The sequence below is a fragment of the Leptinotarsa decemlineata genome, unplaced genomic scaffold (genome assembly GCF_025532065.1).
Source record: "Leptinotarsa decemlineata unplaced genomic scaffold, Ldec_3_MD MMD2_tig00026358_RagTag_RagTag, whole genome shotgun sequence".
Classification (NCBI taxonomy): Eukaryota; Metazoa; Arthropoda; class Insecta; order Coleoptera; family Chrysomelidae; genus Leptinotarsa; species Leptinotarsa decemlineata.
The window spans coordinates 1,948,871-1,976,706 of NW_027412703.1; the positions used below are offsets into that span (position 1 = coordinate 1,948,871).

The following is a 27,836-nucleotide window of genomic DNA, read 5'->3' on the forward strand; positions in this document are numbered from 1 at the left end:
GTATTATAGACGAACGGGAGACACCTGAGGCTGCAGCAAACTGACGGGTACTTTGAGTATGATCCAATTCAACATGTCCCAAAACAGCGACTTCCACTGCTTCATTTCTGATCGGTTTCCGTGGCTGGTGTTTCACATTACAGACAGATCCGGTATCGACAAACTTTTGGACTAACTTGGCAACGTACGAATCATTCACATTTTTCCTGGGATGACTATTATTGAAGGGGCGAGCAGTAAGTCTAGCACAACTATTATGTTGATAATAAAGTTTAACAATTTCAACTCGTTCAGGAATGGAATAAACCATTTTTACAGTAAAGTTGAAATAATTTCAAAAGCAACCGAACTGAATCAATGCCTAAATTTTTTTTGTACACTCATCTGCTGTTGTTATTTGAACTGAAAAACGCACGAGAGAAATTGAGGAATGCAGTAGTGATAAAAATGCCGTTTTTTCCGCATCTTCATCAACACCAAAAATATCGAGTAAATATTCTTTCTTTTCTCATAACTATTCAAGTAAATACAACAAATCAGGTATCACTGCCCTTTAAAATGATATATCACTCGACCCCACTTTCCATTTGAAATTTTAGGGTTGTTACTCACCCTCGCTAGGTGGTTGAAGGTACAGGTTGAAAAATACATCTAAAATGTGTTCCCCTCAAAAGCAAAATTGACCTGTCCGAGCATTTTTGCGTTAAATTACAAAAAAAGGAGAAAAGCAAGATGCATACTTTTCGTTGGACCACTCGATTTATTAGTAAAGGAATCTATGTATTACTCAACATTAGTTCATATTTCAACCTGGTTTCACAGAAAATTTCAGTTTTCATGTTACGTACATGATCCATTATTTATCATCAATACATATATACCACTATGAAAAAAATTTCTGAAGTTGGTCAAAATATTTGAAAAACGGTAGAAAACAAAATGGTTAAGGCTTTCGAGGCCTAGGTTTTTAGTGTCACTATTTTTATTCAGATTTGAAGGAATTTTTTTTAATTTCTTAAATGAAATGAATAAAAACCACTTCTGTCTAAATACTACTGGTAGATTTTATTTATACGACCGTTTTCGGGTTTGACCCCATTTTCAAGTTTAAAACTGAAAACAGTCATATAATTGAAATCTACCAGTGGTGTTTAGACAAAAGTGTTTTCTATTCATTTCATTTGAGTGATCATGAATTACCATAAAGTAAACAAGTCATCAATCAGACATATTTTAATTTCTTCCTGACGTTTCGCTGAAACGAGTGACAAGCTTCTTAAGAGGTTCACACATCTTGAGTGTATATCCGATGACTGTTGTCAAATATATTTCATGAATATCCTAGGAATATTTGGAATATTCCAAGAATGTGACGAAATCCATACAAGTAATAAAATACATAATATTAATAAACAAATATATTTCAAAAACAATATACACTAAAACATTTCTACAAATGTTAAAAATAAAAAATCTTATTCGAGATATTCATTCACTGAATAAAATATTTCTGAATATTGTCATGTTACTAATATTAGAAATGTATTTAAATTAGGCTGTTTCTACTCTCAGAAAAATTCATACTGAAAAATATACTAAAATAACAACTCAGTGAATTCATCAGCGCTAATTAAAAACTAATAAATATATCATTTCATTGAAGAAGGAAAAATATATTACATCAAGAAATGAGCGAGATATAGGTTTCTCACTTCAAAAAATAAATCCACAAATGGAGTATTTTAAATGAGTGGTATGATGGGTTCTTCAATGACTTTCACTTACTTAAAGTTATCGAAACTTTGCTCACCAGAAGGGTTTTCCTGATATTTGTCCAACATTAACATTCATTATCACTATTTGAAAGTGCCACAATAAAATTGGAATAGAAATCAAATAGATATTTTTCTCGAAGGTTCCTCATGAACATTTACAACTTTTTATGACTTGGAGAGCACCTTGCATTCCCTTGTTGAAAAGTACTCATTATGTTTTCAGTTTCTTGGCGCACCTTCTTGTACCAGGTACCACTCCATTTCCTTTTGGGCATATTGATACTATCTTGAAAAAGAGTGATAAAAATTATGAAAACAAATGATACAAAAAATATGTCATTCACTTACTTTTCTCTACTCAAGATACACAACTGAAATCACTCTAGTTCAAACATGTACTCAGTCAAACTAATAAATCTCTCACACCAACTCTCCTCGGGCCTGAAATGAGGTATTTATTGTAGGTTAAGCATCATGACATACTTTTCTTGAAGACTGAATATTTTATGTGACTCTACTGTTTGAAGATGCAAAAGCAAACTATTCGCTGTGCTGCAAATTTGACAGCCTCAAACTACAAATGGTACAGTAAACATGAGAGAATTAAACTTTGATAATAACACCAATACACCATGCACTACACACGCGAACCTGCCATGTCAACCGCCATGTTAAATCAAATGTCGATTTCAACGCAAAGCTGCCAAGCATTGTCTGTCGCGCGCTACACTTCAATTGACCAATGAGAAACGTCCAATAGTTCACTGCCCCATTTCTCTGTTGCCAGGATTTGTCGCTGTGTAATTTAATAATTTCAAATACGAAAAGACAAATAGGATGAGAATAAATCGATTTATTGATGCAATTGGTTCATTTATTGGCCCATTCGAATTTTTTTGTCGTTTCCAACAGTTGCAGTTGGAGTAATTCGTCAAAATCTTCGCGTTGAGTTCAAAGAGTTAGGTTATGCATTCGATTAAAATCTTGAAATATTTTTGTTTTTAACAATATTGAATGATTTGAATACGTTATAATAAGATAATTGAAAATTCGAGTAATACATATAATACAATATTCCAAAATATACCGTGAGGATATATTCTAAGAATATACCATATGGTATATTCGATCGACAATATTCATTGAATATTCACGGGAGAATAATCCATTTATAGACATTCTATGCACATTCTTTCGGGAATAATTCTGCCATATTCATTCAAGCATATTCTATGAATATTCTGAAGGCATGTATATATTCCAAGAATATTCTATAAATATTTGGAATATATACGTTCGTTTTATGACATAAAGGGAATATTCCATGAATATCTGGTGCTGTGTGGGCATGGACACCAATATGTCTTGGCACAATTATGTCGCTGGATTTACAGAGGCTGCTTCTCAAAAGCTTGTAACACTGTTCAGAACCATAAAACTGTACACACCTCAGCAACTTTTGATGCTTTATAAAGCTCAAATCAGACCTTTTTTGGAGCATTGTTCTCATGTATAGAGCTGTGCCCCCAAACATACCCTGAAGTTGCTGGATTCCATCCAGAAAAGAGCCATCCGCCTGATTGGAGACGCGAATATCACGTGCAACCGTGATAGCCTGGAACATCGAAGAACGATTGAAGATTTGTCTCCCTTCTACAGATACTTTCACGGAAAATGTTCAAGTGACGTGGCACATTTGATTCCACCAAGAACGGTACATATCAGAAATACGCGATGGACTATGACTGCTCATCGTTTTGAGTTTCAACTCAGTATACCTTGAAGTTCACTCTTTGAGAACAATTTCATCTGGAGAACTGCGTTTATGCGGAATAAAATTCCTAAGATCATTTTTCCAAATGGATTTAATCTCGCATAAGTACCGCTCTGAAAGCTCCTTTAGGATTTTCCTGTAGTGCTTCTGTTTTGTCCTCAAAAAAAACTATCTTGAGAAGGAAAATACAACAGTGAATGTAGCGTTATTGAAGCATTTGAAGACAGAAATTGCAAAAAAGACCGTATATTTAAAAAAAAAATGTGTTTCATCAATACAACGCACTGTGTCACAAGACGATCAAAACAATAGCAACAATGAATTGAACTTAGAATTGCTCCCAAATCCACCTTATTCGCAAGATTTGGCTCCCAGCGACTACTGGCTGTTCGCAGACCTCAAAAAAAAATGCTCACCGGTAAGAAAGCTCGCTCGGATGAAGAGGTTGTTACTGAAACTGCGGCCTATTTTGAAGCAAAAGAAAAATCTTCCTACAAAAGTGGTATTGAAATATTAGACCGGCGCTGGAATGATTGTGTGACTCTTGATAGAGATTATGTTGATGATTAAAGCCAATTTTGAACATAATAAACGCGGTTTCTTTCTTAGGCCCGAGACTTTTCAGCCCATGTAGTTCATTTTATATTCCACCGATTGAACTACGCTGTCAGGGAAACGCGTCTAGAATAAAAATGTTATCTGTTGAAATTGCTTAATTATTATCATAGTGTTAATAATTTTCATCAAGTAATGGGTCAGTGTATTCATAATACGCATTTATTTTGCAAATTCTAATATGTTGGTGGAATATCAGATGAAAATGTAGAAATTTGAATTCAGTTTCATAATACTAATGGTTGCCTTTTATATTTCGGGATTAGAAACAAAAACTATATCGAATATTAATCATCGAAAATCACTTCATTGTTTTTCAAAGTATTCCCCATAAAGATCTATACACTTTTGCATGAGTTTCAACCAATTGTCGAAGCACTTTCGCCACTCTGATAGAGGTATTTCCAAAACATGCATTCTGAATGCAGCAACAGCTTCTTCAGGTGTCGAAAAACGTTGACCTCTCAGTTTGTTTTTTACGTGCGGGAATAAAAAAAAAAGTCATTCGGTGTCAAGTCATGACTATACTGCGGATGACTCATCAAATCGATGTTTTGTGTGCTCAAAAATGCAATTGTTTGAGCCGATGTGTGAGAACTCACATTGTCGTGGTGAAGAGTGATCCGTCTTTGGCGGTTGGTTTTCCTGATTTCTTGGAAGACAACTGGCAAAAAAATGGTTGTGTACCACTCAGAATTGACTGTTCTGCGTTGTTATAGTGGCACAGTTGCAACATGTCCAGTTTTTCCGATAAAACAGACGATCATTTGCTTGGAAGTGCTTCGTGCGCGAACAACTTTTGTTGACTGAAGGTGATTGACAATGTTTCATGATGAATTTCACTAATTGGGACTTCCATTGTCTACTATATAAAATGATTCGAAATCCCTGAAACAACTAAAAAAGAATTGAAAATGAATAGCTGAAAATAACAATTATAATAACCAAAATAAACCTGAAATGAAATAATAGTGAAATAAAATACAAGTAAAAATAGAACAATTGAATAATCAAAAATAAAGAAATGAAAAAAGAAAATAAAAATAAAAAGTGGAGAGATTCCAAGTCACGTTAGTTCACGACGTTTCGATTGTTAGTATTTACAATCGTCTTCGGGTGATGACTGGACTGATTCCTCCGAGAGATGACCATTTGAAGGTCGTTCGAGTACTTTCACTTATCCCCGCTTTCCATTTTCCGCTTCACTGGTTCCGTGGGAGATGACCGTTTTGGCGGGAGTTGCCCATTTTTCGCTTGATGATGGGTTTCCATATGTTGCGTATTTCTACGCTGGCTTGGCTGAATACGTTGTTGGAGAACATGTATGCGGCTTCCTTGAATTTTCTCCTAAACCAATGTTCCTCTCTGTGCAAGATCTCAGCTTGGGACCACTCGATGTTGTGTTGATGGGTCCAAACATGGTCTGATATTCCTGATTTGCTGGTTTCCCCCCGCTGTGTGTGTTTCTTATGCTCGGCAATGCAAACATTCAATGGCCTCGTAGTTTCACCAATATAGGATTTTCCGCACTCACTGGGTACCCGGTAAATGCAATTCTTGGAATCGCAGTCCGCGTTTGGTGACCTGGTTTTCGTGAGGCTGTTACGGATAGTGTTACCGGATCTGAAGCAGGTTCTGATGTTGTACTTGGAACCAATTCTTCTTATCCTCTCCGATAATCCTCTGATGTAGGGAAGTGCAAGCACTGGTTGTGACGGCTTCTCTTCCTTGCGAGGCTCCTGCTGTCTTCTAGCCAAAGTCTTTTCTACCATCGCTTTGGAGTAGCCATTCCGTTGATGATCATTTTTGATGATGTCTAGTTTCTTCTCGAGACCTTCCTTCGTATTACAAAGCCCAAAAACACGGTCTAATAGAGTCTTGATGATTTCTCTTTTAGTCGATTGATGGTGGTTGAATTCGTGGTTCAGATATTGTCCCGTATGAGTGGGTTTTCGGTATACAGATGTTTCCCTCTTAGTGTCGGTCCTCTTCACCAAAACGTCTGAGAATGGCAATTCGTTATGGATTTCCTTCTCCATTGTGAAATTGATGAAAGGTCTCACGCTGTTGATGTGTTTCAGGAAGGCGTCTAGTTCAGTATTCCCATGGTTCCATATTATAAAGGTGTCGTCAACATATCTCAACCAGACTCGAGGTTTCTTGTGGGCTTCTTCAATTGCTAGAGTTTCAAACCACTCCACATATATGTTGGCTATGACTGGTGAAAGTGGCGATCCCATTGGCAGTCCCTCATCTTGTGTAAAGAATTCGTCCTTCAGTTGGAAATAACAGTTTCGTACACATCATCCTAGTAATTCCATGATTACTTCTATAGGTAGATTCGTTCTCTCTTTCAGGTTCCCGTCTTCGGATATCTTTCTCTGTATGATTTGGAGTGCTCCTTCGACCGGAACGTTGGTGTAAAGGCTCTCCACGTCGAAACTAATCAGTTGATCTTCCTGTGTGACCTCAATTGACCCTAGTAGTTCGACAAAATGCCTTGAATTCTTCACAAAAGACGATGTTTTTCCTTGTAATGGTTGTATTAAGGGAAGTAAAAATCTAGATAAATTTTGAGTAGCCGAATCTCTGGAGCTGATGATCGGTCTAAGCGGAACGTCCTTCTTGTGGATTTTGGGTAGACCACACAAGTGAGGGGGCTTACTGTGGTGCGGTGTTAACGATGATCTTTCCTTGTCCGAAAAATAGACTTGGTGTTTTTTCAAAATCTGATACAACTTCATTTCGATTGATGCAGTAGGGTCCCGTACGATCTTTGTGTATCGTTCCTTCTGAAGAACCTCTTCGATCTTCTGTTCGTAGAGAACGGTATCCATTACCACAGTAGCGATTCCTTTTCTGCAGGTAGGATCTTGATGGTGTTGCCCCTACGTAGGCCGTTCAGAGCTCTACGTTCTTCATTGCTGATGTTAGATGTTGGAACTGGTTCTCGATCCAGCCGTTCTCTAATTTTCCATCTGAACTCTGCCTCGGTCTGGTCAATAAGGGAACTGGTGGATTCCACTGCAGTAATTATCTCCGAAGTGGGCACAGATGTTGGCGTAATGGCGAAATTTAGGCCTTTTCTCAACAAGGATTCCTCTATTCCCGTGAGCGGGCGGGAACTCATGTTGATGACGTTGGCGGCTTCATAGTTGTCCTGTTTTCGGTCTGTATATGAGCATTGTTTCTTCACTAACTTCCCCCACTTTCTGTTGTGGGTATTCTCCAGCGGAAAATGGAAAGCGGGGATAAGTGAAAGTACTCGAACGACCTTTAAATAGTCTTCTCTCGGAGGAATCAGTCCAGTCATCATCCGAAGACGATTGTAGATACTAACAATCGAAACGTCGTGAACTAACGTGACTTGGAATCTCTACACTTTTTATTTTCTTTTTTCATTTCTTTATTTTTATTTATTCAATTGTTCTATTTTTACTTGTATATTATTTCACTATTATTTTATTTCAGGTTTATTTTGGTTAATATAATTGTTATTTTCAGCTATTCATTTTCAATTCTTCTTTTTTAGTTGTTTCAGGGATTTCAAATCATTTCATATAGTAGACAACGGAAGTTCGAACTAGTGAAATGAAACTTTTGTTGAATTTGGCTCATCTTGAAACACCCATACAGTCGACTGATATTTACTTCCGGGCTCACAAGCGTAAATCCACGATTCATCACCAGTCACGATGTCATAGACGTGTTTCGAAGCACCGTAATTGTATTTTTTGAGTATTTCCTTCGACCAATCGACACGAGTCTTTTTTGAGCGACTGACAAATTGTACAACAACTGATTTTGGACGACCTTCACGAAATTCGTCTTGGAGTGAACTATGACCACGATTGAATTCACGTCGTTAATCCACGTCGAAAGTTGTAAAAAATAATCGCACGAAAATGTTCACGATTTAATTCCATTTTTGGGCCGAGATGAATCTTTTAAGTTACTGTAAACCACAAATAGCGAGCGTATGTTAAAACGTTCTGAGTACGTATAAGCTCAAAAATGTCCAACTTTACGATAGAGCTAGAAAAGGCTGGAGAGAATTCAGTGGAATATTGTTGAAATTCATCATCAAAAAATACATCTTCATTCCTCCAGAACCTAGCTTCTGAAGGAAATTTTTCAAATGTCTTTTTGTTGCAGATATGAACGGCACCTCTGGAAATTCATCTTCAGTAAAATGGGCAACCGACTACGTTCAATATGAAGAAAGACTAGAGACGTACATTGTACCAGTTTTATTTTTGATGATATTCTTGATTGGTGTCTTAGGAAATGGTTCGTTGGTTCTTATATTCATAAGGCATAGAGCCTTGAGGAATGTTCCAAACACGTAAGTAGTCTCACGGTATATTTTCTTGCTTTCGACAGTCACTGAAATATTGTGAATTTTGTATATATTTGTGGAAAAACATAAATAGTCTGGGCCTTAAGTTTAGATTCGTGGTAAATGGACATACTTTTAGTAAAATTAAGTGGTGTTAGGCTCATTCGATCATTAATAACTCATAAAAAAATTAACAAATAAACACATAACCAACTGCAACTGTAAGATAATTCAAAGTGTAATAAAATTGATCTGAAATTCAATATCCGAATTCGCATTATTTACTGAGTTGTAAGCCGGGAAAGTTGAAAAAACCGAAGGAAATCGTTAATTTTTATAAACAAATGCCCAAAACAACAAATCATCAATGAATAAAAAAGCTATGCAAGATGCTATTTGGAAGATAATTTAATTTTCTACAAAAATGACCTGAATGTTTATTGTCGTATCTCTAACAGTTTAAACATTATATAAGCGTTAAAGTCAACAAATGGATAAGCTGCTGCAACTTTTTCAGCACTTATATTTCCAAAATTGAATAAATAATGGAAACAAATTTTTTGTCGGTATTTTCATGCTCGTGGTTGTTTTTGTAACCTTTATAACTTAAAAAAAAATAAGGCCAAGTTGAGAATTTGTTTATAACAAATGTTAAGTTAATAAACAATGGAACTTTTAATTAAAAAAAATTGTTTTTCGTTATTTTGTAGAGAACTGTTAATTATTATTTTAGAAAAGAAAAATTGTCCTAACTAATAACTTAAAAAGTAGATATATAAAAAACGATTGTGAACAATTAAATATTATTAGGAGGAAAACATATTTTTAATCATAATTGACAGTTCTCTATGAAGTTGTAAAAAACAATTTCAAAATATCAAAATAGTTCATTTGTTTATAAAAAATGTATAAACAAATGGAGATAAAAATTATTTGTTTTAGTTTATAAATATCTTTTATCAACATAAAAACGATAAAATAATGATAGATAAAAAAAATTTACAACATTATTGTGTTTTTCCTTTTTTTGTTTACTTAAAAAAATATTATAAACATGAACATTGAATTTATTGGAGCCTCTGAAGACACCCTACATTTTGTTTTATGAGAGAAAGGACATTGTTAGATCAAGATCTTCAGATGATGTGGTGCTGCAGGTTTTTCCGGGTTTTCCTGCAGCTGAAAAAGCAAATGCGCCACTGGAATCAATGAAGTCTCCCCGGAGCGCCAATTAATTTTTATTGTTATTTTCATTTTATTTTTATAAACAAAGTATTAAAATTTTCAGAACTTTTATCATGCATTCTTCTTTTATATGTATCTAAGAAGGGTTCTACGAAGCGAAAAAATTCACAGTAATTATTTAAATATTTATTTTACTTTGAACGATAAAGGAAGTTTTAGAAAATTTTGTACGGAAATCAGTTCTCTATGGTGTTCAGATCATATCATACATTTTTTAAATTTTTCTATTTACTTTAAGTATCTTAAAAAAATTATTTTCAACTTACGTACTCGCTTAAACGCCGTAGGCGCAACCTAAATATGGCGCGCGGGCGGCTATTTTCAGCGTTAAATTAAAATTATAAATAATGGAGATACCGTTTCGGGAGTCGAAACTATTTATTATAATTTTCCTCCTGTTCAAGGATTTTTTCTTTCAAAATTGAAAAATATTTGTAGTTTTCGAACTATAAACAACAAAATCGAACACTGCTTTTTAGGGTTTTTAATTGTTTATAACTATTAGAATGTTTTATGAACTAATTTGTTTTTTCTTACAATGATTTAGATAATATTCCGGAGCGAATGAGCCTAACCACTTAATTTTACTAAAAGTATGTCCATTCAACACGAATCTAAACTTAAAGCCCAGACTATGAAAATTGACATATAACTCCAAATAATTTGTTCTAAAAATATACTTTAATGTGAGATGTCCACTTAAGATCCCGCATTGAAGTGTGTTTCTCGAATACGTTATAATGGAATTTTAATCAAGTGTCGGTCAGTTCTATCATATTTTTCAAACAATTTGAAAAAATTGTACGAGAATGAGGTGGCAACTCTAGTTTTGTGAAACGTAATCATTCCATTGGTGAATTTTATTATAGAAGGTTCAGTATTTGAAAGTAATGAAATTAACTCTAAGTTGCATGTGGAATTGTAATGCAAAAAACAATCACGAACATAGTGAAGTGTCTTGAGTACATGAGATTTAGTCATACCAATAACACTTAATTTTTTTTGGAATCTTATTAACCAAAAGAACAATTCCTTCAGGCCAGTCTCGACCTACCTTCACTGTAGGTTAATAAAGTGACACTTATCAGAAAACAACTATTCCCCAGGCCAATACCACGAATGACGCAAATTTATTAAGTGTTCGAGTATAACTTCTTTTCGGAAAAAGTTTTACACAAAGCCATACTGTCTTCATGGACATGTCAAAGAATTTGTGGTGAAACTTGGGGTTCAGGTCCCAAACAAATCCACTGGATTTATGTGACGATTGTTGGACCAATGATCACTTATGGTGTGATTGCCTGGTGGCCGAAAGCTTTACAGAAAACAGCCCAAGCGAAGCTCTCTGGCTTACAGACAGGCTTGTCTGGCTATCAGTGGTGCCATCAGTACCACACCTTCAGCAGCCATGGAGATCCTTCTAGATCTACCTCTTCTCCACATTTTTCTGGAGAGAGAGGCTAGGTGGACTGCTTACAGACTTATGCACATTGCTAATTGCACAAATCAATTCAATGCAGAGTGCAACATACTGTTGGTTGTCACTGGAAGTCACAGCATTCTGGAAATGACATCTGACTTTATGCCTCCAACAGTCAACTACGAACTGCCTTAAAAAGTACTATTTCCGAGTAGAGGGGACTGGATCCTCAGGGGAAGGGAATATACTTTATTGTCCAAGAATAACATACAGTTAGCAAGGAGATCATAAATACACATAAATTCACTTACATAAGCGGACATGATTACATATACCAAAGCAACAAGATTTACACCACTAAGCCAAATAACATTGAACAACAAAACTACGATGTGCCAATTAAATGAATAAAGTAACATGCCGGAAAACCAAAAAGGAAAAATTTTTACATTTTGTACATGAAATCACAAGGACTACCTCTGAATATATGAAGAATTAGGCATACGTTATATGACCGACGCCAAAGATAGAGATCTCAGCAAAAAGAATCCTGAAAGTATTCTTCCAGGGTACAGTAGGCCCTCCCAACCATGAGCGTTTTTACAGATTTTCTGAACTTGACTTCGCTTTTGATGACACGCAAGGTTAGGAGAAGGTGATTGAAAATTTTCTTGCCCTCAAAAATTAGAGAGTTGCGAGTTAAGGTTGAGGAGGGATTTGGAAGCAAGATCAAGTGAGAGGGGCGAGTGTTATAGGTTGACTCAGAAGTAATTATAGCTTGGTATTTATTGTGCATGAGGCAAGCCATTTCCAAAATGTAGATACAAACCAATGTCAGAACTCCATGTTGCATAAACAAGGAACGACAGGATTCACGGTATTCAGAACTACATAGGTATCTAATTGCCCTTTTATGGAGAGAGAATACTCTTTGAAATAAATACTGAGCACAAGCGCTCCAGAAGCAGATTCCATAACGAAGATGAGATTCTATTAGTGCGTAGTGTACGTTCTTCGTATACTCATTAGCAACGACACGAACCGCAAAGCAACCTGAAGCTAATCGATTGCATAGTTTTGTAATATGGTTACCAAACTTCAATTTATTATCAATCAGAAGTCCCAGAAATTTATTATCCGTAGAAATGGAGATTTGTTCCTTGTCCAAATAAACATCATCTAAGTCGCCTTTGAATGTTAGGATATTTGTTTTGCTTATATACTCTTATGTGAGTTTGTCACATTGCTTGGATTCTTTCACAAGAGAGGAAACTCTGGATGGAGATGAAAAACCAATGTGTTCGAGGTGCAAGCAAAGGAGAAAATGTACAAAGTCCTTATCAATCTATAAGTTTCCCCGTATTTTAGTAATTCATTTGAAAAGATTCATTCCGACGGAAAGGTTCAGTGGCAAATTGAATGTTTCCATTGACTTTTCTTCAGATGGATTAGATATGAGCAGTTATGCAGCAGACAATGTGGCTTCTTGTCATTATAATCTATATGCACTTTCAAATCACAGTGGGACTACTTACAACGGACATTACACAGCATATTGCAGACACCCATATAGTGGCACATGGCATGAATACAACGATTCACAGGTGTTCCCAATTTCGCCAAAATCAATTGTGAGCGATGAGGCATATATCCTCTTTTATGAACAGGAGGGAACGAAGAAGCACCTTTGATGTGTTTTTTTTCTTCTTTCCTTTTTTTTAATAATCTTAGTTCTTTGAATTGATTTATATTTTTAGTTGTGTCACAATATATATACTCTTATAAAGAGTAGATAGTTGCTGGTTCACAGATGAATCAAAAACACCGTCCGGTTCTGGTGCAGGTGTTTTCAGTCGCAGACCCAGGACAGAGTTATCTACCTGCCTAGGAATTTATGCGACTGTATTTCAAGCGGAAATTTACGCTATTGAATTGTGTGCCGGGAAAATTCCTGTTCATACTGGCCTGGAAGGCAACGAAGCTGCTGTCTCCCTTGCACTGGAGGATGCTGCAAGCAGCTTCATCGGACCAGAACCAGTCATTGGCATCGCTTTAAGCTTTGCCAAACAAACTTTGAACACCTGGATGGCAAGAAGATGTATGCACTTCTGGCACAATCTTTCAGCATTGGTTCACTCCAAGGCGTTTATTCACCCTTCGAAACTTAATATCAAACAGTTGTATGACTACAGTAGGAATGAACTACGATGTCTAACAGGCCTTCTTACAGATCACTGTCATTTGAAGCTAACCTAACCTATAACTTCTCCACACTTCTTTGTGTCAAATCAAGGTATAACGGGTTCAATATTCAATCAAACCTTAGTTCAACAAAAACTGGGAGCAAGTTCTCACCTATAAAAATCTCGCCTACCGGCAGTGGCGCAAAAATCCCAGTGCCAAAAACCGAACTAGTTTTGTTAATGCTCACAATAGCTGCAAACTCAGAATAAATGAAAGCATTAAGAGAGTCATAGTTACGACCGCACCGGGGGGCCTGGGGGGCCGGTTAGGCCCTCCAGACGCACCCTGGCGTTGGATGCGATAGAGTGTGGAGGGGTGGATTTTCGGGAAATCCTTGCGGGTACCGCCCCCCACCCCACACCAACAGGATTTCGCAGGGATTCCTCCCGCTCACCGAACCCGGAGTTGCCTCCCTACATCTACTCAGTGTGGCTAACCAAGACACAGGACCATCGGCAGCGTTCGACCGAACGTTTGTACAAGTTAACTAAGGTCTTCTTTCGCCAGAGAGTGTTGCCAAATCAGTTGGGAATATGGTCCCGGAAGTGGCCGGTCGGGGTCCTAAGCTCGGATACTAGTAGCTCCGTCCAACCGGGGTCTGCCTTGGTGCCCTCCAAGACTAGACTTGGATACTAGAGCCCGGAAGGACCGCGAGCCCCGACACCTCGAACGCTCGGATCCGTACAGAAGCAGGCGAGGATCACGGAACAGCATAAGCCGTCCAGTGCCTCGGTATGGGGCTGCAATGCACCCATGAATGGATTACCGCATCCCCGTATCCCTTTACCCACTAGTGGAGCCGCTGCCCCTAAGAGGCCAACGCCAGTTGGAGATGAGGCTCGCTAGCCTCCAGCCGCGAGCGGGCACTCACCTCCCCCCTAGAACTCATGTTAGGAAAGTTCCCTTTCCAACGTTTGATGAGTAACCGTCGAGGACTCTTTCGAGCATCCTCTACCACACATCATATGTCGAAGATGTCGCGCCCATTACACGTGTAGGTGCGGGATAGGGCGGTTCATCAACAACTTTTGGGTGTACGCCGTGTGGTCTGCACCGCATACCCTTACGTTACCCCGAAGGGCACTCATGTTAGGAAAGTTACCTTTCTAACGGTGGATGAGTAACCGCCGAGGGCTCTTACGAGACACCTCTCCCACACATCTAGCTTGAAACCGGCCAACGCCCGTTACCCGCGGATGCGGGATTGGGTGGTTGATCGATAACTTTACTGGGTGAGTGCCGTGTGGTCTGCACCGGGGGACTGTCAAACACCCATAAGAGAGAGACAGTGATCCCCCGCCACTCACCCCACAATCAGAAAATTAGGGATAAACTGCTTGCCAATCCCATCAGCTCTAAATGGTCGGTAGCGTAAGCTATTAACTCACTTTACAAAATCTACAATTCCACCACTAACACAAGCGGATGGTTTAATTGCAACAACAGCTATAAAAAAACAAATTCGCTAGCTGAACAATTTGTGTCCCACTACACAGTTCCTTAACTGGGTAAGGCATCACCCACTTTTCCCACACTAGAGTCAACGATGCCGGAAATCACTTTTCGACAACGTCTAGTCGGGTGAATTTTGAAACAGCTCAATATCACCAAGGCGTCTGGTCCTGATGAAGTGCCCGTCATCGTACTCAAAAAGTGTACAAATGAACTAGCACCGGTATTTCGCAGACTTTTCCAGGAGGGGTTATTTCTTCTTGTGGAAAGATTGCTTGCGTTCAGCCTATTCCCAAAACGGGCATGAAAAATCTTCCAAATAACTTTAGACCAGTCGCTCTGCTATCGGTGATATCAAAAATCATGAAGAAGGCTGTAAACCACCATGTCTTCACATATTTGAAAGGCTTTAACATCTTGAGCGAACATCAATATGGCTTTCGGAAACAAAAATCAACAGGCGACTTTCTATCGTATGCCACCCATATTTGGAATAATACAATCGAGAAACATGGATAGTCAAAAGATGTTGCGCTTGATATTTCTGAGGCCTTTGACCGTGTGTGGCATGAGGGTTTGCTGGCCAGACTTTGATGCTATGGTTTGTCGGATCATTTTTGTGTATGGCTCTCCAGTTTCCTGAAAGAATGTTCCTTGCAAGTGGTCGTCGATGAATATTTCTCCAATACGTTTGCCATTAACGCTGGTGTTTCCCAGGGATCCATATTGTTGTCTCCAACCTTTGTTTCATTTTATATCAACGACTTATTTGAAAAAACCAACAATCCAACACATTGCTTTACTGCCACGTCAAAATTCTTCCAGCACTGCATAACATCCATATCAGGACAACATTCCATGGTGTTTTGTATAATTATGAAGGTTCGTCTGATGTAATAAAGCTTAAACGTCTAGATTATGCCTTGGTCCATCGGTTGGAGTAAAGCTGTCATGTTAGGGGTAAAACTACCACTCTTATATCCGGATGCATAGTTTCGAACCTGTAGCATTATCCAAAACTAGAATGGCCTTGAAGTCCAAATTATCATTTGGATAATTGGATATAACAGTTACGGAAACAGTCATTAAACGGCACTTGTAACCCATGCTTTTTCATTTGCATACCAGAACACTGGCAGGTTGTACTTGTTTTGATTTTTTAAGAACGAGGATTTGAGTATCTGTAAAGCATGAGTGCTTTTATAACTCAATCTTCAGATGCGTTAGAACAGAGTAGCAGTGTCCTATCCTTTACTGGCAGCAGAAGGTTGCATATCTTAAAGATGAACTAGAAATGATTTCGAATTGGGGTGAAACTAATCAGGTTCAATTCAATGTCACAAAAACCCATTTGTAGAACTGCGTTTATGTGGAATAAACTTCCTGAGAACGTTCCAAATGTGTGTGAATCTAATGTGAATCGCAACTACTGCACAGGTACCGCCTTAAGGATTTTTCTGTAGTGCTTGTGTTTTGTCTGTATTAAAAAATCAACGTTTTTGATCTGGGATTATTTCATGGGACGATTCCAAAGAATATTAGTAAGTGGATCATATTCACTCAATCTAGATCAGTGGTCGCCAACCTCTTCAATGTGTTGAGCTACTTTGTTAATTTTGGAATAAACAGCGAGCTACCCACACAGAAGCCACGTAACGCAACGTAAATGAAATAATCCACAGTTAATTTATCATTATATGTATTTAACTGGTAATACATAATACAGAGGTACTAATAATAAACTAATAACAAAATAACTAATATTACTAGTATGTACTTGTTCATAGCTACATTCCTACCTATCAAACGAAGGTGTTTGAAAAATAAACAGAAACTTTTATCCAGCCACAACGGCATGTCACGTATGATTTAAAAATAGTTAAAAATAACGCACTATCATGAACATAAACATTGAAAAATAAAAAAGCACGTTCAATGAGAAGGCTGACACTCGGACTCATCGATAATTTTTTTAATGTTTGCAGTATAATTTGATGCAGCCATTCGGATACAATTATCCAAATGTTCATCTGTAAGTCGATTGCGATATTTGTTCTTAATGAACTTCATATTGGAAAAAGAAGATTCACACAAATAGGTTGAACTGAATAATGCTTTCACTTTCAAGGCAACACGGAAGTTATTCTTCAGGGTAGAAATTATTTCTACATGATATTTGTTGCCATAAGGTTCTAATGGATTTTGAGATATTTTTTCTGAAAGATTAGGAAAATACTTGGCATCGCTGTTAATTAGGTTTTGTTCCCAAAACTCCAGCTTTTTGATAAATGCTTTTATATCAGAAATCATTTCCGCTAGTTCTTTATCTCTCCCCTGAAGCTGCAAATTAAGTTCGTTTAATTTCTCTATAATGTCCACGAGAAAACCAAAATCTCTAGGCCAGATTGAATTTTCTAGTTCCGGAGTCGGTTCATCGCGTTGTTTGAAAAATTGAACTATGCCAGATAGGACATCATTAAAACGTTTCAGCACCCGTCCTCTACTTAACCATCGGACTTCAGAGTGAAGGAGTAGGTGTCCCCGTATTGACAGTCGACTTCATCGGCCAAGGTTCTGAATATTCTTCTTTGTAACGCTTGAGCTCTAATCTTGTTCACAATTTTTACCACCAGCTTCATAACGTTGTTTAGTTTCAGGAAATTTCCACATAATGCTTGCTGATGGATAATGCAGTGGTAACAGAGAAATTGCGGAAAAGTTTCATCTTTACGACATAACGCCACCAGACCCTTATCACAACCCACCATAGCTGGAGCGTCATCGGTTGTCAAGCCTACCATTTTCGATATTGGAATTTTCTCGGAAGAAATAATATTTTTTAAATGAGAAAACAACTCATGTCCAGTAGTGTGTCCTTTCAGTGGAATGAACTTCAAAAGATCTTCTTTAATCGTAAAATCACTATAAACCATCCTGACGAACACGGCCATCTGGGCAGTGTCAACGACATCTGTTGATTCATCCAGTTGAAGTGAAAAATAAACACAGTTATCTAAGTCAGTTCTTAACTGAATATCATTGCTCATTACTTCTACACGTCTCATCACTGTATTAGCAGAAAGTTGCATAGATTTTATAGCTGAAACTATCTCGTCTTTATTTCTAAAGTTGGCAAATAACGAATCAGCAGCTTCTAAAAACGCCTGTTTTATCATTTCCCCGTCTTCATAAGGTTTCTTTTTTTGTGCAATTACCTGGGACACACGGTACGATGCTTCAGTTGCAGCCTTATTTTTGTCGACTGTTCTTAAAAATATTGATTGTTGTCCAATTACCTGCTTTTTTAACCGTATCAGTTTCTCCTTTCTGGTGGCAGAATATAGTGGAAATGATTTTTCAAAATTAGAATGTACAGTTTTATGATGTCTCTCAATATTTCCTTTTTTAGCAACGGAGACCGAAGTATTACATAACAAACACACATTTTTATCTTTAACTTCTGTAAAAAAAGTATTGTTCTTCCCATTCCGAATGAAAGTGGTATGTCTTTACCTTCTTACAACTGCTTGCCATAATATTATTTTTGTTGTACTAACCCAACCGCTGGACGTTGGTTACGCGTTCGGTTTTAAACTAAGCGCAATGTCGCCGCGCCGTGCGTATTTATCCCGTTCAAAGCAATCCAGATCGTTCTCGAACACTAACGCGCTGGTCCGGCTGGTCGGTTCTAGCCGATTCTAGCTTGATGGCGTCAGCGGCAGAACGTTCACCGCAACGTTGCCACTGTTTATGTTTAATATTATGACAATTATATTTTTATGTGGAATTTTCGGAAGCTTCTCTGATTTTTGCAGTTTGTATTTTTTAAATTAAAGTCGTTGTGAGAGCTACCAGAATTGCCTCCGCGAGCTACCGGTAGCTCGCGATCGACAGGTTGGCGACCACTGATCTAGATGTATTCTCGGGGGTTCTTCAGTGGCGTATTTTAGGCCCATTGCTTATTATCATATACACTGAAGATATTTCAAATAAGGTGGAACGATGTAAAGTGCAGGCTTATGCAGATGACACACAGTAATATCTTGATTTCAGTATGGAAAAACTCACATGCAGCTTTGGAAATCATTAACAATGAACTCAGGAGGTCGAAATATCAGCTGAGTAACACTGTCTGGAGCTGACAAAACTAAATAATAAATTGAGACTCACCCTAGACTCTGGTATGCCTTTGTTTAGTACATCAAAAGCTGAATCACTTACACTCATTTGGAGTCATTGGCATATTCTCTATTTCAAATTGAAACGAGCACTATGTAAGGTTTGTTTTGAGTCACTTCATTTATTATGACTTCATTTACGGTCCATCCAATTCAGGTTCAGTTTTGTCAGTCATGTAGAAAGGAGGGTAGATAGAAACTTCATTTTATAGTTGATATATGTTTCCTGGACCAATTATTTCATCTTCTTCCATTCCATTGTTTTCCTCAAATAAGATAAATAAAACTTTTTCCAATTATAGCTGTATATCAAGATTATTTTGTTGCATGCTACGCTTGCCTTCATTCTTTACGTTAGAAATGTTGTTCTGCAAGGAAATGCGGTTGGGAAATAATGCTAGTATGTTCCATGATTTTCAGAGAAATTGTGGAATATATCTGCAGCAATATATTCCACAGTTCAATGAAGATAACGTTCAAGAAATAATTTTTGGCGTTAATGAACATGTTTTGTTTCAGATATATATTTTCTCTTGCATTAGCCGATCTGTTACTGATTGTAACCAAAGTTCCTTTCATCTCCTTCATCTATACTTTCGAATCATGGCCATGGGGAGTTTCGATATGCAAAATCAGCGAATCAGTCGGAGTTATCAGTACAGGAGTATCTGTTTTTACACTGACAGCTCTGTCTGCTGAACGATATTATGCCATTGTCAATCCATTGAAAAAATTGCAGGTGAGTGTCAATCTTTGAAAATAAGTATTGCACCGAAGATATTTACCGCAAATCAATGTTGAATATTAGATTATTTAGGAGAATTTCGCGGGATGCATACATTCATTTGGGGATTTTATATTTTTTGGTACAGTCGTACCAACATAAATTCAATTATCAATTCAATTCTGATATGCGTCTCCCCCAGTACATCAAATGTTTGGTAGGCAAAGCTTTTGGATCACTCATTTGGAGTAATCGGCATATTCTCACTTTCAAATTGAAACGTACACTATGTGAGTCGCTTGTTTTGGGTCACTTCAACTACTGTGACTTCATTTACAGTCCATACTTATCGACAGTTGATAAAATGAGAGTTCAAAAGGTATGAAATAGTTATTGTAGACTCATTTTTTGGATGAGGAAATATGAACCCATCTCTCTTGAATTGATTGGATGTAAGAAGCTCAACATGGAAAACAGAAGACAGCTCCACTCAAGTACTTTCATTAAAAAACTTTTGAATAATCCTGATCCATCAAGCCTGATACGTTGATGTCAGGAGCAAGTCTACCTTCACAATGTCTCAACATTGAATTGCAATCCCAATATACAATATGTCTCTAGAAGAGTTCAAAATGTTTGATATTAATAAATTCAAATATAAAATGAAAACAGTTTAACCTTTTAAACGATTAAACTCAACAGAACAAACTTTCCAACCACTCTATACATTACGTGTAATAAAATTTACTTCTTTTTCAAACCCTTCTCATAAGTATGCACTCTTAATTACCAAAACAATTTTATGTTCCAAATTATGTATCCTTCCATACCTAGGTAATATCTCTGGAAATGAAGCAGTCAACCATGATTCAACTAACTGATTCACTATAATAAATATGTTTTGGGGCGTAGGCCCCTCTAATGGTTGAATATAATAGACACAGCTAGACTTCGTCATCAGTCACATTACACTGGTCTACAGTGGTTTTGTTGCCCTAGATATAACATTGATTTTGGGTGTATTTATACTCACAATTCATGAAATTATCAATGGTTTTGTAAGATTTGCTCTCGTTTTCTTTTAAATATTTATTTTCATTTTACATTACAAAAATACGAAAACAAGAAACAAAATAACAGATATATTTATAATCTCAGTTTTATTTGGAAAAAAATATGATACTTTGAAGTAAATAGAGAGGGAAATTCCGAAAACATGTTATATTTCCATGAAACGCCTTTTAAGAGCTTTTCTTTTATGATTTTTCAGAGGACAATCTCTTTTTAAAGACCAGCAGTAATCGGCCATCATGTGACAATCCCATCGACCCTGATATCTTTCTTCCATTACTTTTAGATCCTGGTGGAACCGCTCTCCCTGCTCCTCACTATAATTTCCTAAATTATCTGGAAATTTATCCAAATGGTTGCGAAGATAGTGTAACTTGATACTCATATTTGCTCCTAGAATCTGAAAGTTTGTCAGCATATTTTGTACAATTTCTTCATAATTTGGTGCTTTATGGTTACCTAGGAAATTTTCGACTACCAACACAAAACTTTCCCAAGCTTTACTTTCCGGAACAGTCATAACTTTAATAAAATCAGTGTCTTTCATCAATTGCCGTATTTGAGGACCATCAAATATTCCACCTTTCAACTTTTCCATACTAAGTTTTGGAAATTTTCTACAAATATTTTTAAAACAATCTCCTTCCTTGTCCAAAGCTTTTACGAATTGCTTTATCATTCCTAACTTAATATGCAATGGTGGAAGTATAATTTTGTCTCTGCTCACCAACGGCTCTCTTATTACATTAGCTTTACCGACAGTTAAAGAATTTCTTTCAGGCCAAACATCTTGTTCCCAATAACGTTGCTTTGCTCTACTGTCCCACATACAAATGAAGCAAGGGTATTTCGTGTTCCACTTTGTTGACCAAGTAAAAAATTAACCATTTTTAAATCCACACAGATTGATCATTGATGCTCCGAGTAATTTGACATTTTCATATTCTTCTTTGAGTTTTGTAAAATGGGCAATTAGAATTGATGCAAATTTATTTCCATTATGCAGTAAGACGCATTTTAAATTTCTTTTACAGCTATCAATAAAAAGACGCCACTCAGTAGGTTTGTATTCTTTCAAACCCATGTCTAGAAGCAGCTTCGCAATATTATTACAGTATACCAATCCTTCATTTTCATCAAAAAATTGTAATGGCTCACTTTCTCGCGTTCTGTAGGTTGTAATTGTAACTGTCGGTGCCAATAAATTTTTTTCTTTCAATCTTGAAGCTAACAGTTCTGATCCTTGTTTTGATAAATTTAGATCACATATTAAATCACTGAGTTCATTTTGAGAAAACAACTTTGGCGTAGATGTTTCACCCTCCCATTCACTTCCACTGGTAGACTGATTTGATTTCTGTGAATTTGGCAACATCATTGTTTCTGAGGGCATGCGAATCACTTTTGAAAAATTAATAGGCCGAGGGAGATTTTCACTGTGTAAAACAGGACATTTTGTAGACTGTAAGTCTGGATATCTCCACGTTTGATTTCGATTGAAACCTTCAGCATCTACTACGCAAAAGTAAAAATCATCGAAATGATTCTTAGGCTCCATCCAGATCATAGGAATACCAAAGTCTAATCAAGAACGTTCTCCTTTTTTCCACAACCGCAAAGACTCAACGCAAGACTTACAAACTTTATTAGGAACCCATGATTTATCTAATTTGTCCATTTTAAAACCGAAATATTCAACATAAGTTTCCTTAACAAAGTCTGTGATATTTCTTTTTTGTTTTTTTGATATATAAATACCACAAATATAACAGAATAAATCACTACTATATTTGCACTTCCTTCGTGACAAACTCATGTTTAAAAAGACAAGATGAATATATTAGAACGGACACTCAACAATTGAAACAAAATATTAACATATAACAACTTATCCAGATTTCCGTGTTAGTACTTCAACATTATCAAATAACTGAGTTCTCAGTTGTTTTGCAGAGCAAGGAGCCCGAGAAGTGGGCATCACGTGATGTTTGTACGCGAAAAAAGTTGCGCAGAAACCTAATCATGACTGAGAAAATAATTTTTTTTACTAACAAGCCGATTATTATTAAAAATACAAGATACGTAAAAATCATAAAAATAGAGCACATTCAGTACTTTCATAAATATATTCGTGATTTAGGCACTCGAAAACATAAAAATTTGCAAAAATATCCAGGGTAACACAATTACTTTTTTTTGTAGAGCTGTGTTATGCATTTATTCAGTATTTATTATTTACCCCCAATAAAGTTCAAGTTATCATTATTATTAATATAATTATTATATTCCCTCAGGATGTACTGGTCGGGAGGGCGCGCCAGCATTATCAACCAATGACCACTCCCCACACTGTGAGGTAAGTGTTCATTGGGCCCGAGAATCATGTGCCCTGAACAAGCGCAGTGAGCCAAGAATGACAGCATTTTACATCTGTCCGGCTAAGATTTCTGCCTTAGTGCGGCAAGCCGGTATGATTTTAAGATTCGAGAGTATAGAGGACATCATTACACCAAGGACTCCAATAATCAGAACAACCATCTGGACAGAGTGGTCTGGATAGAGTATGCGCAGTTCGAAGGGAAAATCTCGATATTTCATTCGTTTTTCCTCCTCTTTTCGGACGATATTCATCTCGCCAGGAGCTGAAAACTCCACGAAAAATATCGTCTTCCAATAAATTCGGCAATTCCCGTTCCCCACAATGGATTCAATATCGCCCGGAGCACAGGGTACCACCGGTGTCTTGTCAATACCGTAAGAGTGCCGTAGATGGTAATATAGCACTCTTAGGGCCGCGTTATGTCGATGGATATAGGCCGATACCGCATATGCTGGACCTGTTGATAGCAAGTGCATCAGAGTCTCGGACGCCTCGCGGCAGGCCCTGCACCTTGTGTCAGAAACCTCTACGCGACAGCGGTAGACTAGGGTGTTGAAGATATTATCCTGGCAAGCCATGGTGAACCCCTCAGCTTTCGACTTCAGCCCACTCGACATCAGAAAAGCGAAAGTCAGGCGCATTGATAAGCCAAGGTCTTCAATGTTATTGAAGAAGACCACATGCCATGGCTTATCCTTTTCTATTTGCAGAAGTGAGGTGATCTCTGCGGTTTCAAATGAGCTTTTTGCTGAACGGGTCTCAACTCGGTGACTGAGTTGTGGTCACCTCGTTAAGTGTCGAAAACTAAACCGAGTTCATCATTTGCTCGGGCTGCTGCCCTGAAGAGAATTGATCCAATTCCCGCTCTCTCACGGTCATGGACTATGCAGAGAAGGGGATCCGAACTCCTGATGACTTTACAGGCTACATCCAGTACCATTCGGTCATGTAGACACTCCAAACTCGAAAGTCCACGGCCTCCCTGTTGTCGGGGAGAGTACCACCGCGGAACGGATGATTTAGGATGCAAACTCCTATAGGGATGCATCATATTTTGGGTCTTTACGTCGAGTTGATACAGCTCCTTCCAAGTCCACTTCACTACTCTAAACGAGTAGAGTAGAGTAGAGTAGAGTGGAGATTCGAACGACAAACATATTTTTGAAGCAACTTTGTTCTTTCCCGACAGTTCCGATGACCAGATCTGTCAAAGTTCGTGCTGATACTTGCCGTGGAGAGAGTTCTTCACTGCTGTCACCTTTTTTGAGTAGCGTTGTTCCACCTCGATGTAAGTATACGTCTCTCTGGCATCCAAATGGTGTAGGATGCTTCCATCTACGAGCTGCATATCCTCTCTGTAGTCCCCGCATCGTCATCTTTTGAGATGGACCATTGCACATTTATCTATCCAGAATTTCATACCGATAGCATGCGTGTACTCTTCCACCACCCTCAAGGACTGATGGAGATCCTTCTCTCCAGAGGCATGAAGTTCAAGATCATCCATATAAAACAAATGGGTGACCTTGTGCGTCCGGTTTCTGGGGGTGCCACGGTTATACCCTCGAGTATTTCTGAGCGCAACGGATGATGGCAATAGTGAGGTACAGAAGAGAAGAGGACTGAGGGAATCGCTGTCAAATACACCCCTTCTGAAAGTCACCCACCCTGTTTGGGCTCTGGCTTAACCAGGCCATAGAGAGGTTAAGCTTATATTAAATCGAGTTCTGCGTTACACATCTATCGATGAGCAATAAGTGTTCAGCTCATCTGGGCCTGGAGCAGCAAAGTTCTTGGAACCCACAAGGGCTCTTCGAACGTCATCCGGGGTTATTGAGTTGCGCAGTTCATTGAGCTCAGGCTATCGAAGCTCTCTGTTGAAAGCTTCGAACTGCACTAGGGCTGGAGTGTATAAGTTGAGTGGCTTCGGGTGTTCATAGATATCCTTCCAGGAGGATTCCACCTCATCAGCGGTCGGCTGTTTCTTTATTATTATTTTTATTATCATTATCATTATTATTTGTGATCCATAACCACTGATTGGCAGAGCGTTTACACACTTGTAATAATACTATAAATAACTTTTGTGTCAGTACTGTAACATTGCATGATTTGTAACTTTTTGTGTTATATACTCAATTTTTCATTCCTCTTTGAAATTCTACTTATACGAATATTTTATATATACTTTGTTTTAGTATTTACTTTTATACATTTCTATATTCCATTATTTTTAATATTTAGTCCATATATACTCTGTAATAATAGCATTTCCTATAACTGAGTACTCCTGTTGGAAAGAAATCGCTTTTTTATAATCTCCTCCAGTTCTGCTCCTCTATTAGGCGACAAAAACATGTTATAATTTTTTTTTTGGAGGATTATAGATTTTATTGGATTAGAAAACAATCTACTTTATATCAAAAATGTTCCAGTTCAGTTCCACAAGTACATTATAAACACTTGATTAAAATAAACAGCCAAAAAATAATATTTCAGGTATCTCAAATGCGAGGTTTCATCCTTTTCATAAGAGTTGACGTATACCTCTCCACTCTGAGGTTGTTTTGGTGAAATTGGTGACAATGTTAATCATTGTATTCGTGCCACGCGCCAGTGTAGGGATGTCTGCAGTATGCTGTGTAATATCCGCTCTTAGTAGAGCCACTGTGATTCGAATGTGCATATAGATTATAACGGCGAGGAGCCACATTGTCTGCTGCATAAATGCTCATATCTGAACCATCTAGAGGAAATTCGAAAGCAACATTCGATTTGCCCCTAAATTTTTCCGTTGGAATCTTTCAAAATAAATAACTAAAATACGAGAAAACTTATGGATTGATTGAGACTTTGTGCATTTTCTTCTTTTCTTGCAATTTGAACACGTCGGATTTTCATGTCCATCTAAAGTTTTCTTTTTCGTGAAGGAATCGAAGCATTGTGACAAACTCAATTGGCCAGTTCTTTGTGATATGGGGAGTGTTATAATTGTATTATTACTTACTCACTTGCAATACTTACAGCCACTGTTCCCTAGTAGAGAGAACTGGAACCTCCAGGAAAAGAAAATATTAAGAGCAGATAGTTATTGATTCACAAATGGAAATTAAATTCCATGAAAATCAAAAAATAAATAGATAAGTACTCTTTGATCATTTCCATTATTGCCATTCCACTACCCTATCGTGATATGAAAAAAACGTATATATATATATATATATATATATATATATATATATACGTTTTTTTCATATCACGATAGGGTAGTGGAATGGCAAAAACTTTCTTTCCACACCTAAAAATATAACCCTTTCAATTTACTAAAATCATCTTGTGTTATGTGTAATTAGCCTTGTCTGATATAGCATTTGATATAATGTACCTTCTTTAATTATTTTTGGACTAATTTTAGTTTTGTTTTAAATTATTCAGGTATATTTTCTGACTGACATGTTTTATTATGTGTCTATTTTTTGAACTATTGACGTAAGATACGCTTTGTCAATAACAATGTTTGTTTTTCAGACAATAAACAATATTTCTCTCTCTCTCTCTCTCTCTCTCTTGTATAGGAACCGTCTTGAAGGAAGCCTATCATCCTTTATTGATAGTATATAATGTTCAACACCTAACAGTGTTATAACAACAATGATGAATAATGATTCAGCAAAAATGTTATCGAATATCTTTATTTTGATTAAACAAAAGTTTTTGTTTATTCAATGTACGCGTTAACCATATATTTGTGGAAGACATCGTATTCATGATAAGGCAGCTAGAGCTAGCCGCTGAAACCGAAAAGAAAGTTTTATATTGAAGTTATCAAAAATCGAACACAGAATTTCTCGTTCTCGGTTAGAGTTGCCTCAGAGACTTAACGTTCAGAATTTTCATATCATTGTAACATCTCACATTCAGAATTGAATTCGGGACATGTAGGAACTTTTATTTGAATTCGACAGTCGTTTCAGTGAAGATAATTCAATAGGACGCCATATCTGAAACAGAAGTTCTATGAAATATGGAATTTATATTTGTTGCAATGAAGCAGGGGAAATGCATCATCCATAATTATGTAATGCAAATTCAGGAAACAAGAATACAGCTCCCTCGCTTTCATTTCGCTAATATATTGATGTCAGTGGTATAGTTCAAGTAAACGATGTAGTGCAACCTACCTTCCAACAGCTCCCCTTTAATGATATAGTTAGGGAGCTAAATAATTTCGTTATTCAATAATCATTCTGATTATATAAAAATCACAATAACTATATAATATTATGATGTATAATAAGTAATGAATATTTCATTTATATATGTGAGTGGTAAAGTAGGGATCCCAAAAAACCGGGTGATAATCGAAAATACTTCTGAATACTACTAACTCACATATACAGTGTGACCCATTTTTGATGAAAACACCCCCCTAAAATTTGAGGTTGTAAATCGATTTCAATATTTTTTTTAATGTCAAGTGCTAAAAGGTCTACCTTGGGACAGAATTTGAAATGTTTATTAAAGTTTCAGGGCATACTACGATATTTTTTCTTAGTCGAAAATCGGGATTTTTTATTAGCGATTTTTTTATTGAAAAAATCACTACGCCACTGGATTCA

General features: G+C 37.1%; 1 protein-coding gene across 1 annotated transcript in view; it reads left to right on the forward strand.

Annotated features, from left to right (window-relative positions):
- The window catches only part of LOC141486618 (neuropeptide CCHamide-2 receptor), a 141,586-nt gene that overhangs the window by 32,353 nt on the left and 81,397 nt on the right, over positions 1–27,836 (forward strand). Inside the window, exons 2-3 of the mRNA XM_074184871.1 lie at positions 8,320–8,509; positions 19,562–19,781. Of these exons, the coding sequence (XP_074040972.1) occupies positions 8,322–8,509; positions 19,562–19,781 (408 nt within the window). The 5' untranslated portion in view covers positions 8,320–8,321. The remainder of the gene's footprint in view (positions 1–8,319; positions 8,510–19,561; positions 19,782–27,836) is intronic.